General features: G+C 42.9%; 1 protein-coding gene across 1 annotated transcript in view; it reads left to right on the top strand.

Annotated features, from left to right (window-relative positions):
• arhgef16 (Rho guanine nucleotide exchange factor (GEF) 16) overlaps positions 1–19,183 on the top strand; it is a 37,063-nt gene that overhangs the window by 17,055 nt on the left and 825 nt on the right. The window contains exons 4-14 of the mRNA XM_034173167.1: positions 568–731; positions 1,269–1,325; positions 2,413–2,573; positions 6,934–7,086; positions 7,175–7,304; positions 8,402–8,476; positions 8,596–8,688; positions 8,830–8,981; positions 13,851–14,027; positions 15,746–15,816; positions 19,054–19,155. Of these exons, the coding sequence (XP_034029058.1) occupies positions 568–731; positions 1,269–1,325; positions 2,413–2,573; positions 6,934–7,086; positions 7,175–7,304; positions 8,402–8,476; positions 8,596–8,688; positions 8,830–8,981; positions 13,851–14,027; positions 15,746–15,816; positions 19,054–19,155 (1,335 nt within the window). The remainder of the gene's footprint in view (positions 1–567; positions 732–1,268; positions 1,326–2,412; positions 2,574–6,933; positions 7,087–7,174; positions 7,305–8,401; positions 8,477–8,595; positions 8,689–8,829; positions 8,982–13,850; positions 14,028–15,745; positions 15,817–19,053; positions 19,156–19,183) is intronic.

Here is a 19,183-nt window from a genome sequence, read left to right as displayed (position 1 = left end):
GTCAGACGAGGTCCCAGATCAACAAAGCTTTCACGTTGGAAATGATCTGGTTGTTTGTGCGGGGTGTCAGCCTGTCCATCGGCGCTGGCAGCAGTTGTGGGCTGTCCTTAAAGGGGCAGTAACACCCCGTAATCTCTCTAATCCCCATAAAATCGTCCCTGAAAGCCATATTAATTTTTTCGAACGGTGTCCACCTGGAGGTCTCTCAGTTTCTGGAAAAAAAATTGATGCAGCAAAGCTCCAAATCGTTCAGACATTTATTCGCAATAAAAAATAGATGAGAGGGGTGGACCACACCTCACTCAAAGCCTGCTCACAGGCGAATGAAGCAACCGACAAGCATGAAAAAACTCATGCATGCGCACGAGGGTTCAAGCTTGGCTGACGCAATCACACGTGATTCAAATCCATATGGTTTTTGAAAAAAAAAGTAGGATACTTTTCTAACAGACCTCGTGTGTGTGTGTGTGTGTATATATATGTGTATATATATATATTTGTTATTAAACATTTTCAGGCTATTGCAGCCAGTGTGTAGACAAACTGCCCGTTCTTTATTTCCATTAGCGACACCGCGACTCTACCAGGAGATCCGCGAGCGAGGCCTCCACGCCAGCAGTCAGGACGAACTGCTGGATGACTTTGTGGTGGTGGAGGCTCCAGTGGAGGACCAGGACATCGTGGTGCAAAGCTACCGACCGGCTCAGCTGACCTGGAGCCAGCTCCCGCAGGTAACGCTTCAGATTCAACAGATCCACTACATGCTAAGAGTCCAAACACATTCACTGACGGCACAGAATTCACAGCTTTAGTACGGCCACAGCACCCAATGGAGTCTGGTCTGCTTCAGGTTTCTTCCTGTTGGGGGGAGGGAGTTTTTCCTTACCACTGTTGCTCTGGGGGTTAGTAAGGTTAGACATTACTTGTGTGAAGCGCCTTGAGGCAACTCTGTTGTGGCGCTATATAAATGAAAATAAATTGAAATTGGGGACCTGAGTAGGTCAGGTTGGACCTTCCTCTTATGTTGTTACTGGGTGCTGTATAAATAACTTCAGTCTTCTGGAGCAGCATGGTTTAGTTGCTCTTCTGGCTTTCCCCCATCTTGTTACATAAACTCCACGCTGTGATACCACTGTGGGGAAACGGTGGATAAGCTGTACAGGTGTCCCACAGACTTGGAAGCTGCTACAGTTTCAAATCGAGAACAGTATTAAATGATGTACCAGCATCTGGCACCTCTGACCTTCATATATCTTTGTCCCACAAAGGTGAAGGACACCGGGATCCTGGACTGGATCTCACCTCAGGAGAGAAAAAGACAAGAGGTGAGTCAGTCACGGTCACTTCATGTGTAGTAATATGACGCGTGGTCCTTCAACGCTTTAAGAAGTTAGGCTGACATGAAGTTCCTCATCATGATACATGAAGAAACTGATAAAATGGATCCAAAAATTGTTAGTTTCACTTCAGAGTAGGACGTCTTTCCAATAATGTAAACTAGGCATTACTCAAATTATACATGTACATTAATAATCATGAGTGTTTGTTTGGTGACTGTGTGTTGTCATGTCTTTATATATATATATCGCATGCCCCTGGAGGAAAATAAACCCCTAATAAGCAGCAGTTCTAATACAGAATATGTGAAATAAATTCAAAAAAGTGCGGGTTTTTTTTCCTTCCCCATTATATTAAGTTTGCTGTAGTTTGTTTTGTTTGTTTGAGCCGTGAGCTTTTTCAGATTCTAATGTTGTAGCAGAAGCTGTGGGTTAAAGGTCATCAATTGAAGCCTGTTGGAGACATTTATAGCTTTTTATTGATTATCATCCCACACAGACAAGCTGAAAGTTCAGATCCTCTTGACTCCGTCTCCTCAGAACCTGCATGAATGTAAGGTTGGGGGGTGGAAATAACACGAAAAACAAATTGACACATTTAATCATTAAATTGCTCGAATGGTGCAGCTGAACTTCAGTTGTGTCTGAGGGAGACTTTATTTTTCTTTTGTTGTGTTTTTTTTTTTTTTTTTTTTTTTCCCTCTTTTTTCTTCTTTCATTAGCAGTCTGATGGCAGAACTTGTCAATATCCAAGGTCCAGGTCGGCCACCACACCCTGCCAGTGTAATCAGGATTAGTCCTCACCAGCTGTTTGTTTCCACTCCTTTGTACCTTTGAGCTGCGGGTTTGGAGCAGCTGCAGTCAGAGCAGAGGAGCGCCTGCTTTTAAGTCCCACAGTCCAAAAAATAAAGTTGTAATGACTTCATATAGTTTTCAATCAGCAACACAAACCTTTTTGTTTAAAAGCAAATTATTACACTCTAATTCTAAACATGTTTAAACGGAGATATATATATTTATGATGTGCTGTAAATGTCTCGTTCTGGCTTTTATTTTGGATGTGTCTGTGTGACAGGCCATTTTTGAGATCATCACATCAGAGCATTCGTACCTGCACAGCTTGGGCATCCTCGTTCGTCACTTCAAGAGCAGCGAGGCTTTGAAGGCGACCATGACCACCACAGAACACCACCACCTCTTCTCCAACATCGCCGTTATCCACCAAGTCAGCAAACGGTCGGTACAACCATCCAGTGAAAAGTAACTGCGGGGAAATGACACCTGGTTTACTGTTTCCTAAGCTGGGGTCCAAGTCCTTCAGAGGGGCCGAAGATCAGAGGGGCATCCTCGAGGGTTTACTGTGTGCTGACGTTGTCGTATTACAAGTGTATATGTTAAATCATAATAAAACACTTCATAACTAGACAGCACTCAGAGAGCAAACCTCCAACAAGCACACATGTTCCGGAAGATATGTTCAATTTCAAAATAAAATCCCTTATTATATGGCTGCGATGTTACGCCCGCTCTGATTGGCTGATTACCAGTCGGATATTTTCCCATGTCAGACCGGTTTCCATGAGATTCAGTCCGCAACGTGTATTTTCGTTACTAACCAGTAAACTAAAAACATGACTAGAAAAACCAAGTCGGACATGAACATACTCCATAAATATCTCAACCGCATCGGAAAAAACACACATTGAAATATTACCAGCTAACGACTGGGCCACCTGTTAGCAAGTTCTTCATAGAGGTGAAGAAAGCGAACAAGGCCAACACAGTCAGCGGCATGTTCAGGTGATACTGTAAGTTTGTGTGTTTATTTTTTTATATATATATATATATATATATATATATATATATATATACGAGGTCTGTTAGAAAAGTATCCAACCTTTTTATTTTTTGCAAAAACCATATGGATTTGAATCACATGTGATTGTATCAGCCAAGCTTGAACCTTCGTGCGCATGTATGAGTTTTTTCACGCCTGTCGGTTGTGTCATTCGCCTGTGAGCAGTGGTCCACCCCTCTCGTCATATTTTTATTGCGAATAAATGTCTGAACGATTTGGAGCTTTGCTGCATCAAATTTTTCCAGAAACTGAGACCTCCAGGTGGACACCATTCGGAAAATTCATATGGCTTTCAGCGATGATTTTTTATGGGGATTACACAGATTAAGGAGTGCTCCAGCCGGTTTAAAGACCAAGCCCACAGCGTCTGAGAGCGCGGTGCACTCTGAGCGCCGATCGACAGGCTGACACCCCGCTGAAACAACCAGATCATTTCCAACGTGAAGGCTTTGTTGATCCGGGACGTCGTCTGACTTCCACAAAAAAAGGCAGAAGGCGTGGACATCAGCACTTTTTTTGGCACATTCCACTGTTACAGGAGTTTTTTTTTTTTTCATGGAAAGAGGAGCGGAGGGATGCGCCACCGTGCCGCTCATGGCGCGGCAAAAAACCAACAACCAGAAGGCTTTCAGACGGCTTTCGGTTGCTTTTCAGTCGTGTGACTATCCAAGAAATTGTGCATGAGCTGGACATGCCCCATCATGTCCTGTGAGGCTTCATCACATTGTTGCTTTGCACCATGTGGCTCCACCGCGATGCGTGGAATTCCTCCGCTCCTCTTTCCATGACAAAAACTCCTGTAACAGTGGAATGTGCCGTTTATTTCTAAACTGGACGCTGTGTTGATCCGGGACGTCGTCTGACTAGCACAGGAATTGCGGAAGATGTGGACATCAGCACTTTTTCGGCACATTGAGACAGACGTGTGGAGGAATTCCGCGCATCAGGACGTTTCCGCATGGCGCAAAGCAACACCGTGATGAAGCCTCACAGGACATGTTGGGGCATGTCCAGCTCATGCACAATTTCTCGGCTAGTCACACGACTGAAAAGCAACCGAAAGCCGTCTGAAAGCCGTCCTGTGAGACCAACACAGAGGTGGTTTTGTGCCGCGCCATGAGCGGCACGGTGGTGCATCCCTCCTCTCCTCTTTCCATGAAAAAAAAAAACTCCTGTAACAGTGGAATGTGCCGAAAAAGTGCTGATGTCCACGCCTTCTGCCTTTTTTTTTGTGGAAGTCAGACAACGTCCCGGATCAACAAAGCCTTCACGCGCTCGGAGTGCGCCGCGCTCTCAGACGCTGTGGGTGGTCTTTAAACTGGCTGGAGCACTCCTTAATCTGTGTAATCCCCATAAAGTCATCGCTGAAAGCCATATGAATTTTCCGAATGGTGTCCACCTGGAGGTCTCTCACAGTTTCTGGAAAAATTTGATGCAGTAAAGCTCCAAATTGTTCAGACATTTATTCGCAATAAAAATACGACGAGAGGGGTGGACCACTGCTCACACAAAGCCTGCTCACAGGCGAATGACGCAACCGACAGACGTGGAAAAAAAACTCACGCATGCGCACGAAGGTTCAAGCTTGGCTGATGCAATCACACGTGATTCAAATCCATATGGTTTTTGCAAAAAATAAAAAGGTCGGATACTTTTCTAACAGACCGTGTGTGTATATGTGTGTGTGTGTGTGTATATATATATATATATATATATATATATATAAACAAATTATTAACCTCATTTGCTCGGTCTGTACGGGGATCTCAGACCTCTGTGTTTTTCGTACTAACAACTCTGGGTGTGGGGGTGTGTGCGCATGTATGCACTGAACACACATACATCTGACTTTTATACTCGTATATGAGAAGACTGAACTCAAATGGCTTGGAAATGATATGGATTAAATATGGAAGTGTTGCATGGGACAAAAATTTGAGCTTGATCACTGACTGAACTTTGATCCTGCTCACTGAGCTGTGATCTGGGCTGTTGGCCTTTGATCCTTTGGGGCGGTGGCAGCATTGTGAAGTGTGTGTGTGTGTGTGTGGGGGGGGGGGGGGGATCTGAATCAAGAGGATCTGAACTTCTTTCTTGCATAAGAAAATATGTTTGGGTTTAATCATGTTGTTGTTTTGGTAACTTTATAAATAATTGGCTTTAATAAAACAAATTGTTGGACTCATCATCAAACACTACGTCCTGGGTGCCTGAAACCTTTTGCAGTAGAGAAGTGGGTGTGTTTTTTGTTTTTTTTTCCCCTCCAGTTTTGGGAAGTGTATCTGGGTATCCTGTAGGCGCCGTGGACGTGTTAAAACTCGCTGGACAAACCTGTTCTACAGCCTGTGTGCGTCGGGCGCCGTTCACGGTCTTTCAAATAATGGCTCTGAGCTGTGCAGCTTTTACTGTATTTTCAGTGACACTAGTGAGAGTTTTGGCAGCAGTTTGACAAGTTGAAGCATCAGTTCTGTGTGTACATTAAAACAGGATCCGTGAATGTGACGCTCAGGATGCTGATGAACATGTGCCTGACTTACAGTATCAGGGTTCTTTCCTGGGTTTGGCCGTACGGTTTCAGTTTACTTGCTTTGTGAAGTCGGGCTGGAGCTGATGTTATCACAGGGAACGTCCAAATACAGCAGTAAAATAAAACTTGAGTTAAGCTTGGAGCGTTTTACTGCAGTATTCAGGCTTTGTAGTCACACAACTTCAGAACTGACTGAAGATGTTAAGATCAGACTGGAGTTTATTTATTGTAAAGCTCTTTTGATTTTTTGGGGGTTTTTTTTGTGAAAGCTGTGTATAAAACTACTTTTTGCGATAGAAGCAGGATTTCAAATAATTAAGAATAATTCTTGTTGTTATTGCACCCCTGCACAGCAGTAATGCGTGTGGGTATGTTGTTGTTGTTGTTGGTCCCGTGTGTGCAAAATAACTGAAGAGATTTGATCCGATTTGGATCAAAACAGGCCGAGTTTGAGGTTTTGGTGCAGTACTTGAATGCAGGTTATTCTAAAGCATTGCTTAAAGATACACAAATAAGAAATCGCACATTTGTCATGTGTCGCATTTGTCACGCAAGATGCGGGTGTCACACTCCGAGTGCCCTTCTAGTTAAGTATTCACTTATTATCCAAGCATGGGGGTATTTTAGGCCCCGTTTACCTTTTTAGATAGACTTTGAGCAAACTTTTATGAAACTTTTTGGAGAAAATATAATGTAACAGGAAATAGGGCAATCCGGACTTTATCCATGTTGATTTAAAAATTAAACTACCTGTTGTGTTTATACATAAATGTAGTAATGTGGTCTGGTCCTGGATACTAAAGTAGATTTGGAAGACCTTTCATCTGTGCTGGAGGTTCATGCATATGTGTTTGATTTGTACTATAAATATATGAATTATGGGGAGTAGTTCCGAAGTTCTGGAACTTGAAAAATGAACTCCCTCTGTTCTCGGATTATCTGAACCATATGTCCAAATTTTATGACTATGGATGCAGAACTGTGACCGTGAGACTGTAAAACAAACAAATGCAGGTGATCACATGACCTTGGTCCAACTTCACTGCCGGAGGTAATGACGATATAAATCAGAACAGAAGTCTTTGTGTCGCATACTGATGATGCTGAAACATAAACCCACTGCAGGATATCAGCTGAGTTTCTCCTCATGCCTGTTTGAGTCGAGTGTCTCTGTGGGAGGAAAAACAGGCTCCTCTTCTTTCCATTTGCAGGTTTTTTGAGGACCTTGAGCGGCGTCACTATGACAACCCGGTGATCCGGGACATCAGTGATATCGTGCAGAACCACGCTGCCCACCACTTCCATCCATACATCGTGTACTGCTCCAACGAAACCTTCCAGCAGAGGACGCTGCAGAAGCTGCTGTGAGTGCGTTGTTGATTCTCTGTCAGAAATAAAACTGACAAGAGGAACAAAAAAAAGCAGCATTCCAACTGTGTTTCTGTCCCGTAGATCCAGCAACACCACGTTCAAGGAGACGCTGAAGCAGATAGAGTCCAGCAGCGAGTGTGGAGGCCTGCCCATGATCTCCTTCCTCATCTTGCCCATGCAGCGGGTCACCAGGCTGCCGCTGTTGCTGGACGTCAGTGTCACACGGCCGCTTTTCCCACGGTTACAATCCGGAAAACTCTCCCAAAAAAGTTGTTCAGTTTATTCAACGATGTCCAGAAGGTGTCGAAGACACACTGAATCCTCTAATTTTAGCATTTCTTAAAGCTGTATGGCCTTTCAAATTTCACAAAACTGACAAAATGTAGTTTCTACTGAAATTCAAACATTATGTCTATTTTTATAACGCATTTAAAAATTCCAGGCAGCTCATTTTAATAACAACCTATTTATTGGGGGAGTTCCATAGAGAATATCATCTTCCTTTTACTGCCATCTGCAGGAGGAAGCACGTGTGTGCATGCATGACCCGCTTTATGTGCGTTCCCATGGCGTGCACGCTAACATCCGTGAGATGTCTGTAAATCACTTCAGAGGTGTTATCTGGTTACAAAAACAGAGTTTTTAGGTTTAGAAGTGTTTATTTCCTGTTAACTTTGACCAAATATGTGAGAAACCTATTAGATTTATACAGAAATAAGCGGTTTTGGGGTGACTTCCACCATCTTGTTTTGTTTGAGCAAGCAGCCAGCTGATGTCACTGCCTTTCTTTACTCCGACTGGCCGTTGCCAGTCGGAGTCCTTCGCAGCATCCCCCATGTGTTCTGACATCACTACCAAATGTAGGTCAGGGTGGCTGAACACTAATTTCTTCCCTTCAGGGGTTGAAAGTCTAAATACTTTCCATACATCACAACTTTTGATCATATTATTAAAAATATTACAAATCGCTTATTTAAATGCCAACGAACAAAATGAATAGCCATGGCCAAGAAAATCCTTTTTTATGACTTTGGGGAGGAATCCAAAAGCACTACAGCTTTAAGAGGTGTGTCCTTAAAAAGCATTTACTTAAATTCTGAACCCCAAAAGATTACACTGACAAGATGCACATATTTTTTATTAAATGAGGTCAGAACTAAGACTATAATTCCATACTTAATAAAAATAATAATAATTTGCAGATCATTTTTGTTTTTATTAGTAGTATGCACAGGTTTGGTAGATTTTTACAGGTCGACGTAAATAATCAGTACATTGAGTGTTTTTATATCCACTTTCTCCTTGTAGACAATCTGCCAGAAAACTCAGGACAAGACGGCGGAGTACTTCGCTGCCGTCTGGGCGCTGAAAGCCATCAGCAAGGTGTGTGTGGGTGTGCATACGTGCACTTGCGCTGCAGCAGCACATTAGATGGTAATTTCTCCCGTCTGTGGGAACTGAAATTGGTTGCTGAGGTCTTTTATTATTTGTCTCCTGCACAGCTAGTTGCGAGCTGCAATGATGGAGCTCGGCGGATGGAGAGGACGGAGCAGATGTACACCATCCAGAAACAAATGGACTTCGGGAAGATCAAGGTTTGTTCACATCGACGCATCCTTGGGTTTTCATCTTGCTCTGCTTGAACATAGAAAGTCTGAACCCTTAAAGTTTTATGTTCAAGCAGTGAGAGTGTTGACCTCACAGACGACCTGACCTTAATTTGTGCGTCTCCTCAGCCATTCCCGTTGGTGTCATCATCGCGGTGGTTGAAGAAACACGGCGAGCTCGCCATCTGCGCTGAAGAGCTCAGCATCTGGAGGGCCTTCAGTAACAGGAGCTACTACCTGTTTCTCTTCAACGATGTTCTGATTGTCACCAAGAAGAAGAGGTCAGTGGGACCCAAACAGTTGACTTCACGATGCTGTTTTTTTTTTGTTTTTTTTTTTTGAGTCGTTTACGAAGTTGAGTTTATAATGTTACTGTGTGGTTTATAACTTTGTGGCTTCTGATGGGATTCAGACACTGAACTTCCCAAAAACTTTCCCCAAAACTGAATCTCTGCAAACCAAACTCATAGTTTCAACTTTCATTTCACTTTCCTATAATAACACTATGTAACATTTTTATTTTTGATTTGTTCCTGGGTACACAGTGTGTCTTCCTAACCTGTTATGCCTAAAATAAATAGAAAATAGCTGTTATTCCACAGAAACTTTGCTTCTGTGATCAGGACTGATATTTTGAAATTTGTCTGTTTTCAAGAATATTCTCGATTCGCCTTCACTACTACTGAGTAGTCTTCTAGAATATTCTTTAACTGCTAGAACTGTCCAGAATTTTCTAGAAATTTCAAGAAACTTTTAGAACTTTCTAGAACGTTAAAGAAAATAAAAATCAAAGTTTGTGCTAAATGTAGTCACTTTTCCATAGACTTTAGACATAAGCAGTTGAAATATAACACTTAGAAGCCAGGAACAAAAATTGTTACATAGTGTAATAAACTACAGACTGTCATTTAGGTTATACAGTAAGGTAAAAAAGTATTTAGTCAGTCCCTGATTGTGCAAGTTCTCCTACTTAGAAAGTTGAGAGAGGTCTATAATTTTCATCATAGGTACACTTCAACTGAGAGACAAAATGAGAAAAAAAATCCAGGAAATCACATTGTAAGATTTTTAAAGAATTTATTTGTAAATTATGGTGGAAAATAAGTATTTGGTCAATAACAAAAGTTCAACTCAATACTTTGTCACATGATCTTTGTTGGCAATGACAAAGGTCAAATGTTTCCTGTAAGTCTTCACCCGGTTTACACACACTGTAGCTGGTATTTTGGCCCATTCCTCCATACGAGCAGTGACGTTTTGGGGCTGTCGTTGGGCAGCACGGACTTTAAACTCCCTCAACAAATTTCTATGGGGTTGAGGTCTGGAGACTGGCTAGGCCACTCCAGGACCTTGAAATGCTTTTCACTGAGCCACTTCTTTGTTGCTTGATTGGTGTGTTTGGGTCATTGTCATGCTGGAAGACCCAGCCACGTTGCATCTTCAATGCTCTCACTGATGGAAGGAGGTTTTGGCTTAAAATCTCATGATACATGGCCATGTTCATTCTTCCCTTAACACGGATCAGTCATCTTATCCCCTTTGCAGAAACACAGCCCCAAAGCATGATGTTTTCACCCCCACGCTTCACAGTAGGTATGGTGTTCTTGGAATGCAACTCAGCATTCTTCTTCCTCCAAACACGATGAGTTGAGTTTTTACCAAAATGTTCTATTTTGGTTTCATCTGACCACATGATCTTCTCTCAGTCCTCTTCTGGATTATCCATATGCTCTCTGGCAAACTTCAGACGAGCCTGGACAGGTACTGGCTTAAGCAGGGGGACACGCCTGGCACTGCAGGATTTGAGTCCCTCTCTGCGTAGTGTGTAGCCTTTGTTACTTTGGTCCCAGCTCTCTGCAGGTCATTCATCAGGTCCCTCTGTGTAGTTCTGGATTTTTGTTCACCGTTCTCATGATCATTTTGACCCCACGGGATGACATCTTGCATGGAGCCCCAGATCGAGGGAGATTACCAATGGTCTTGTATGACTTCTGTTTTCTTACAATTGCTCCCACAGTTGATTTATTCACACCAACCTGCTTGACTATTGTAGATTCACTCTTCCCAGCCTGGTGCACATCTACAGTTTCCTTCCTGGTGCCCTTTGACAGCTCTTTGGTCTTGGCCATGGTTAAGTTTGGAGTCTGACTGTTTGAGGCTGTGGACAGGTGTCTTTTATACAGAAAACAAGTTCCAACAGGTGCCATTAATACAGGTAACAGGTGGAGGACAGAAGAACTTTATAAAGTTACAGGTCTGTGAGAGCCAGAAATCTTGCTTGTTTGTGGATGACCAAATACTTATTTTCCACCATAATTTACAAATGAATTCTTTAAAAATCCTACAATGTGATTTCCTGGATTTTTTTTTTTTCTCATTTTGTCTCTCATAGTTGAAGTGTACCTATGTTGAAAATTACAGACCTCTGTCATCTTTCTAAGTAGGAGAACTTGCACAATCAGGGACTGAGTAAATACTTTTTCACCCCACTGTATACCAAAGGAAAACCTGAAATGTCTTTGTTGTCTTTTCGGGGCAAAGAACCGGTCGGTGAGATTGAGCTCCATAGTGGAAAGTTGTTTTTAAATGGGTCTCATATGAAACCTGCTGGATGATGATCTATTTTTACCTCATAATTAACTCTGATCAGTCACAATAATGATGATTTTAAGTTTAAAATTTTAACCTTTTTTTTTTGTGTGTGTGTGTACACAGTGGTCCCTTGCTATAACGCAGATCACCTTTCGCGGCCTCGCAGTTTCGCGGATTTTTTTTTAGTCCAATTTTGCATGCTTTTTTACAGAGCATTGTGTTCTGCATCCTCATCAAGCAGGCCGGTCACGGCACCGCGAAGGGAGAGTATGCGCATTGTGTTCTGCGTGTCTGTTTATAAGAATCTTCTTGCCCAGAAGAAAAAAGAGCGCCAACAACTACCCATAACTGTGTTCTTCACTCGGAAAAAGACACCTGCAGTGAGGTGTGACTCAGTGGTAAAAGGCGCGACAGCGGAGCGGTGCCAGGACGCAGAGGTGCGATCAGAGGAACTGTGAAATACTGGTCAGTCACTATTAATAACTTATGTGTCCAACCTCGTAGGTTGATCGTTAAAATTAAATTCATTAGTTCTAAAAGCCATCATAATTATTTGTAGGAAACGCTCTATTTTTATTCCTCAAAAAAATGTTTGGGCCTGAAAACAGGTTGGTCTTATTTTTCTACTAAGGTTTGAACTTTGAGAGTGTTTACACACGAGAGAAAAGTGAGAAAATGTTAATGCCTGTTTGAGAAAAGTGTATAAAGTGTGTAGTGAGGGGGTTTCACAGCCTTAAAACATCTAATTGTAAAAAAAAAAAAAAAACGCTGACTACTTCGCGAATTTCGCTTATTGCGGGCTATTTTTAGAATGTAACTCCCGCGATAAACGAGGGACCACTGTATAAGCTGTTAGATTGTAAATTTCCAATTTTCCTGGGTGTAATGGGTAGCGAATTCAAAAGACCAACTCCATCTCCAGCCATGCCCTCAGATGGGCGGGACACTACCCTCAGCATGAATCCGTGAAGTTGCGTTTGCATGGAACATGTTGTATTTTTAACATGATATTTATGTGCGGTGTGGTGCTCGTGTTATGTGTAAAACTGTCTGTGTAGCCTGATAAGCAGATGAACAGTATGCCTCACAGCGTCCCAGAGGAAATATGAGGATATTATCATTATAAGGAGATCTGAGGTTATTAGCAAGTTATACTATGATTTATGTCAGACAAATTAGCCATGAAACATAATATCCAACAAAGCTATTTAACAAACGCGTGTCAGGAGGTCACCGCTATGATGAGCTTTAAAGCTGTATGGCCTTTCAAATGTCACTAAAGTGATAGAATTTAACAATAAAATTTTTACTGAAATCCAAACCTTATGTTGGCTTGTTTTTGTAACATGTTTGAAATTAAGAGAACATTTATCTGGGGGGGATTCTATAGAGAATATAGTCTTTTCCCTCAAACGCTATCTGCAGGAAGAAGCGTGTGTATGTGCACCTGTGTGAGGTTCTGAGATGACTTTTGACCTGACACACTTGCTTGACACGTGCACGCTAACATCATTTCAGAGGTGTTATCTGGTTACAAAAACAGCATTTGTAGATTTAGAAGTGCTTATTTCTTGCAAAGTATGAGAATTTAAATTTATATTTATACAGAAATGAGTTGTTTTGGTACGTCCTCGTCCCCCCATCTTGGTATATTTTGTTTGAGCGAGCAGTTTGTCATGCTGTCTTTCTTTACTCCGATTGGCTGTCACCATGTCCTTCCCAACATCCCTTGTGCAGATCGAAGGAAGTCCCCACGCGATCGGACGTCTCTACCAAATGTAGGTCATGGTGTCTGATCGCCTAATTTCTCCCCATCAGGGGTTGAAATTCTACATTATTTCCAGACTGTGAATTTTGATCATATTGACAAAATATTATGAATCCATTATTTAAATGCTGAGGAATAAAATTATAGTGGAGCCAAAGAAAATTATTTTCCTGACTAAAATCTTTTTAAAAAAGCCATACAACTTTAACTTTTCAATTTATAAAATGAATAAAAAAAAAAATGCTTTGGACTTGATTGACATTAAATTCCAAGTTGCTTTTGTTATGTCACCAAACAACTGGAAATATATATCAGAATTAAATTTAATGCCAAGTAAGTTCGCACATATGTACAAGGAATTTGATCCTGTGTTATTGGTGCATAAATTATAAAAACACTTCTAGAAACCAAAACAAGCCCTGGTTTTGGTATTTGCTGATCAGGTCCAGCTGTTGTTAAAGGACAAAATGGAGGACTATCTGAGATGCATTCTCGACATTCTTCAGGTCAGCCGGACAGACTGAGGCTGCATGAGGGCAGTGACTGTCAGCACCGAGGACTGATATTCCCACAGAACAACTGAAGATGCTGTGCAAAGTTCACAGCTTCTACACTTGTAATTCTACATTTGCTACCTCAATTCAAAATTCATGTCCCCTTCTATTAAATTCTGCACCAGCCTACTGTGGGCTCGCGTCCCTAAAAGGACACTCTGGTGGTGTGGATGTGGTGTAGGTGACCCGGGTTCAGTTTGCTGAACGGTAAATAAAGGCTGTGACTGTCTGTTCAGTGAGGAGAGCTTCGTGGTGATGGACTACGCCACTCTGGAGAATGTGGCGGTTGTGGAAGACCTGGAGGGACCGAAGACTTCACCCTCAAAGACAAACTTCTATCTGACCTTCAAGCTGCTGATGAGCAGGAACAGCGAGGGCAGAGCAGAGCAGCTCTCCCTGGTGGCAGAGACCAGGTACTGCAGTTTGTCTTCAAAGGAGAAATCCACATCTGTGTGGATTGCCCTCTGCTGATAAATCTGGAGTACCTTCTGTACTGATTTCTACACTCAACAAAAATATAAACGCAACACTTTTGGTTTTGCTCCCATTTTGTATGAGATGAACTCAAAGATCCACATACACAATATCACCATTTCCCTCAAATATTGTTCACAAACCAGTCTAAATCTGTGATAGTGAGCACTTCTCCTTTGCTGAGATAATCCATCCCACCTCACAGGTGTGCCATATCAAGATGCTGATTAGACACCATGATTAGTGCACAGGTGTGCCTTAGACTGTCCACAATAAAAGGCCACTCTGAAAGGTGCAGTTGTTTTATTGGGGGGGGGGGATACCAGTCAGTATCTGGTGTGACCACCATTTGCCTCATGCAGTACAACACATCTCCTTCGCATAGTTGATCAGGTTGTCAATTGTGGCCTGTGGAATGTTGGTCCACTCCTCTTCAATGGCTGTGCGAAGTTGCTGGATATTGGCAGGAACTGGTACACGCTGTCGTATACGCCGGTCCAGAGCATCCCAAACATGCTCAATGGGTGACATGTCCGGTGAGTATGCCGGCCATTCAAGAACTGGGACATTTTCAGCTTCCAAGAATTGTGTACAGATCCTTGCAACATGGGGCTGTGCATTATCCTGCTGCAACATGAGGTGATGTTCTTGGATGTATGGCACAACAATGGGCCCCAGGATCTCGTCACGGTATCTCTGTGCATTCAAAATGCCATCAATAAAATGCACCTGTGTTCTTCGTCCATAACAGACGCCTGCCCATACCATAACCCTACCACCACCATGGGCCACTCGATCCACAACATTGACATCAGAAAACCGCTCACCCACACAATGCCACACACGCTGTCTGCCATCTGCCCTGGACAGTGTGAACCGGGATTCATCCATGAAGAGAACACCTCTTCAACGTGCCAAACGCCAGCGAATGTGAGCATTTGCCCACTCAAGTCGGTTACGACGACGAACTGGAGTCAGGTCGAGACCCCAATGAGGACGACGAGCATGCAGATGAGCTTCCCTGAGACGGTTTCTGAGTTTGTGCAGAAATTCTTTGGTTATGCAAACCGATTGTTTCAGCAGTTGTCCGAGTGGCTGGTCTCAGACGATCTTGGAGGTGAACGTGCTGGATGTGGAGGTCCTGGGCTGGTGTGGTTACACGTGGTCTGCGGTTGTGAGGCTGGTTGGATGTACTGCCAAATTCTCTGAAACGCCTTAGGAGACGGCTTATGGTAGAGAAATGAACATTCAATACACGAGCAACAGCTCTGGTTGACATTCCTGCTGTCAGCATGCCAATTGCACGCTCCCTCAAATCTTGCGACATCTGTGGCATTGTGCTGTGATAAAACTGCAACTTTTAGAGTGGCCTTTTATTGTGGGCAGTCTAAGGCACACCGGTGCACTAATCAGCATCTTGGTCTGGCACACCTGTGAGAAGTGCTCACTATCACAGATTTAGACTGGTTTGTGTACAATATTTGAGGGAAATGGTGATATTGTGTATGTGGAAAGTTTTAGATCTTTGAGTTCATCTCATACAAAATGGGAGCAAAACCAAAAGTGTTGCGTTTATATTTTTGTTGAGTGTAACTTTCGTGCTTTTCAAATGCTGACATGAACACTGATTAGCAGTTTCTTTGTCTTCTGTGCTCAGGGTGGATCGGGCACGTTGGATTGTTGCTCTTACAGAGCACAAACAGGCGGGCGGCTTCCCTTGTAAAGAGGGTAAGTTATTTACTAATTTCATTCATTTTGGACCACCTATCCAGGTCACAGTGGCAGCAGACCAAGCAACTCCTCCCACACTTCCCAATCCTGTAGCACACTTTAAGAATCAATCCAATCCACTTTATTTATAAAGCACATTTAAACAGACCCGAGTCTCCAAAGTGCTGCACAACAAAAGCATAGACACGGAAAATAGCAATAATAACAATAAAATAGATAAGATAAAATACATAAATAGATAAAACCATGATAAAAAAAATAAATTTCAATAAAATAAAAATAAAATAAGACACAAGGACCGTACAACTCACGCGGTGTTAAAAGCCAAGGAATAAAAATGGGCCTTAAGACGGGACTTAAAACACTCCACAGTGGGAGCAGATCGGACATGTAGGGGCAGAGCGTTCCAGAGTCTGGGACCGACCACGGAGAAGGCTCTGTCCCCTCGAGTTTTAAGTCTCGTCCTAGGCACCATGAGCTGGGACTGGTCCTCGGACCTCAGAGCTCATGCTGGAGTGTAGACCTGGAGGCAGTTGATGATATATTGTGGGGCCAGTCCATTCAGAGCTTTAAAAACAAACAAAAGTATCTTAAAATCAATTCTGAAACGTACAGGGAGCCAGTGCAGAGAAGCCAAAATTGGGGTAATATGCTCACGCTTTCTGGCCCCTGTTAAAAGTCGAGCCGCTGAATTCTGGACTAACTGCAGTCGGGAAAGTGCGTTATGGCTAATCCCCGAATAAAGTGCATTGCAGTAGTCTAAACGAGAAGAAATAAAAGCGTGCATGACTTGTTCAAACAATTTAAAAGGGATAAAAGGTTTCACTTTTGATAAGACGAAGGTTAAAAAAAAACTCAATTTTAAAACCGCGTTAACCTGTTTATCAAATTTAAGATCGCTGTCTATGGTGACACCAAGGCTGGTGACTTTGGGATGCAGAAAACTTTGGAGAGGTCCCAAGTAAAAGCGGGAATTGCCAAACAGAATTCTCAGTTTTTCCCTCGTTAAGTTTTAAATAATTCTGTGCTAACCAAGCCTTGACATCACCAAGACAGTCGAGAAGGGGTGTCAGGGGGCAGTGGTTATTCGTGACAATCGGCATGTAAATTTGGCAGTCATCAGCATAAAAATGGTATGACATGCCATGTTTTCTAAATATCTCCCCGAGTGGGAGGAGATACAGAGCAAAAAGAATTGGGCCTAAGATAGAACCCTGGGGGACACCGCACTGCAGGGGAGCAGGAGTCCCCCAGCCTCACAGAGAAGGACCTCCCACTCAAGTAAGACTCAAAGCAATCCCCCTGACACCCACACAGGTTTCCAAGCGAGATAAGAGAGTTGCATGGTCCACTGTGTCAAAAGCAGCAGTCAGGTCTAAAAGCACTAAAATAGCAGAGCTTCCCGCATCAGCTATTAAAAACAGATCATTAAAAACCTTTGGTGCAGACTCTGTACTGTGAAATGTTTTGTAACCCAACTGAAATGGGTCTAAAATGCCATGTGCATCTAAAAACCGCTGAAATTGAGCAAGCACGCATTTCTCCAAGATCTTGGAAACCAAAGGAAGCTTAGAAATGGGCCGATAATTTGCTAAAGTCACAGGATCAAGGCCAGGCTTCTTCATCAGAGGCTCAACAACAGCATTTTTACAAAAAGTGGGGACAGTGCCAGAGACCAGACTACTGTTTATTACCTCGCTCACAAAGGTGCCAATGGTGCCCCAAACCTCTTTAAAAAAGCGAGGAGGAACTGGGTCTGTAGGACTAGTAGAGGCTTTTGAGTTTACTTACAATCCCAGAGTTTACTTACTGTCTAGTTTGGCTGTTACTTCATTGTGGGTTTTTCTATTTCACTTAGTTTTCTAAAAGATGCATAGAAAACTCAAACCTAGATTTTATTGAGGTATTTTCTTCTACACTCCATCACGAAGCATGTTGAATCTAGGAGGGCATGCTTTTGCTGCATCCACAAAGCCACAGACCTGCCTTGGGTCCTGGATGGCCACAACCGGTTCATCCCCTCCTCTCTAAAAATTCCCTGCAGTACCCAAGGATCCCTCAAAGACCAGAATTGGTGATCCCAGAGACGAAGGTTCACCATGCAGTTTCTCTTCAACCATAGCCACAACAGCCTGTGCACACCTTCAGTTACAGTAGACTTTGTGGCTTCCTCAAGTCATCTGGCAGTCAAATTGCTTCCAATCATATTTGCCATCCAGCAACCACACCAGATTTCTTTATGTAATCAAAGTCAAATGTTCATGTGTCCATCTCAACTGCAAGAAAACTAGCTTTAAGTGACATTAACCGTTATGTTCATTTAATTAAATGAACATGTAGCCTTTGGAGGGATGCTCTGTAATTCTGAAATGGTTAATGCCGTTTAAGCTTGTTGAATTACAGCTGGAACTCTACACAAGCATCTCTTGTTTCATGGATGACCCTGTGTGTTTGTTGTTAACCAGATGTTTTAAATCTATCAAAGGGCTGAGAATGGTGCAGGAAGTACAGAGGTAAGGCGCACTGACACGTACATGACTCTGATGCACGTACTTGTACGACCTGTGTTGTACAGGAGTAAACTCGTCTTTAACAGGTGCAGACTGAACGTGAGAGTGGTGCGTGCAATTGCACAAAGAATTTTGAAATGTTCAAAAAATCCTTCACGCATAAATGTTGCTACGTGGTGCGATCTGCTCGCCAATATGACGTGCAGCTCGTCGAGTAAAGAAGTGAACAGAGCGAGTGGTGCGTCAGCGGATCTCAGAGTGCAGCTCGTCTGAAGGATTATAACGAGATGTTAAAGCTATCAAACATACTTTTACAACTGCAGACAAGGAAAGAAAATGCAACTGTTTTACCAAGCCATGACAATGTAAACATGACAGATTACCTTTATAGATGGCTCCAAATGCTTTCTCCAGCTCATTCAGTGCACGAGTGCAAACGGCGCTGCTGGAGCAGTCCTGTGATTCAGGAAGTGATTAGAGCCATTTTCAAAAGGCAACATGCAGAGAAAATGATTAATCCTCTATGAAATAATTTATGTACACAGCATCCAGTGTAGCGCACAGGGCAGGTGCAGCAACAAAGCACGGCGTCCAGCTGGGAACACAGCGGGTGGGATTATCACGATGACATGCGTGAATCAGTCATGCACATGTCAGTGCACCTTTACAGATGCGACTATACACGTTCAGGTTTTAAAGTCTTTAACAACGGGGACATTTTTAGGTCTGCCCCAGTACGAGGCCACCAAAGCGTACATGCCCAAAGAGCCGGACGAGGTCGGGCTGCAGCAGGCGGAGCTGGTCATCGTCCTGCAGAAAGAAGAGGGTGAGTCCCAAACTGCAGTCTGCATTTA

Source organism: Thalassophryne amazonica, chromosome 6 (genome assembly GCF_902500255.1).
Source record: "Thalassophryne amazonica chromosome 6, fThaAma1.1, whole genome shotgun sequence".
NCBI classification, from domain to species: domain Eukaryota; kingdom Metazoa; phylum Chordata; class Actinopteri; order Batrachoidiformes; family Batrachoididae; genus Thalassophryne; species Thalassophryne amazonica.
This window is presented reverse-complemented; position numbering and strand designations above follow the sequence as displayed.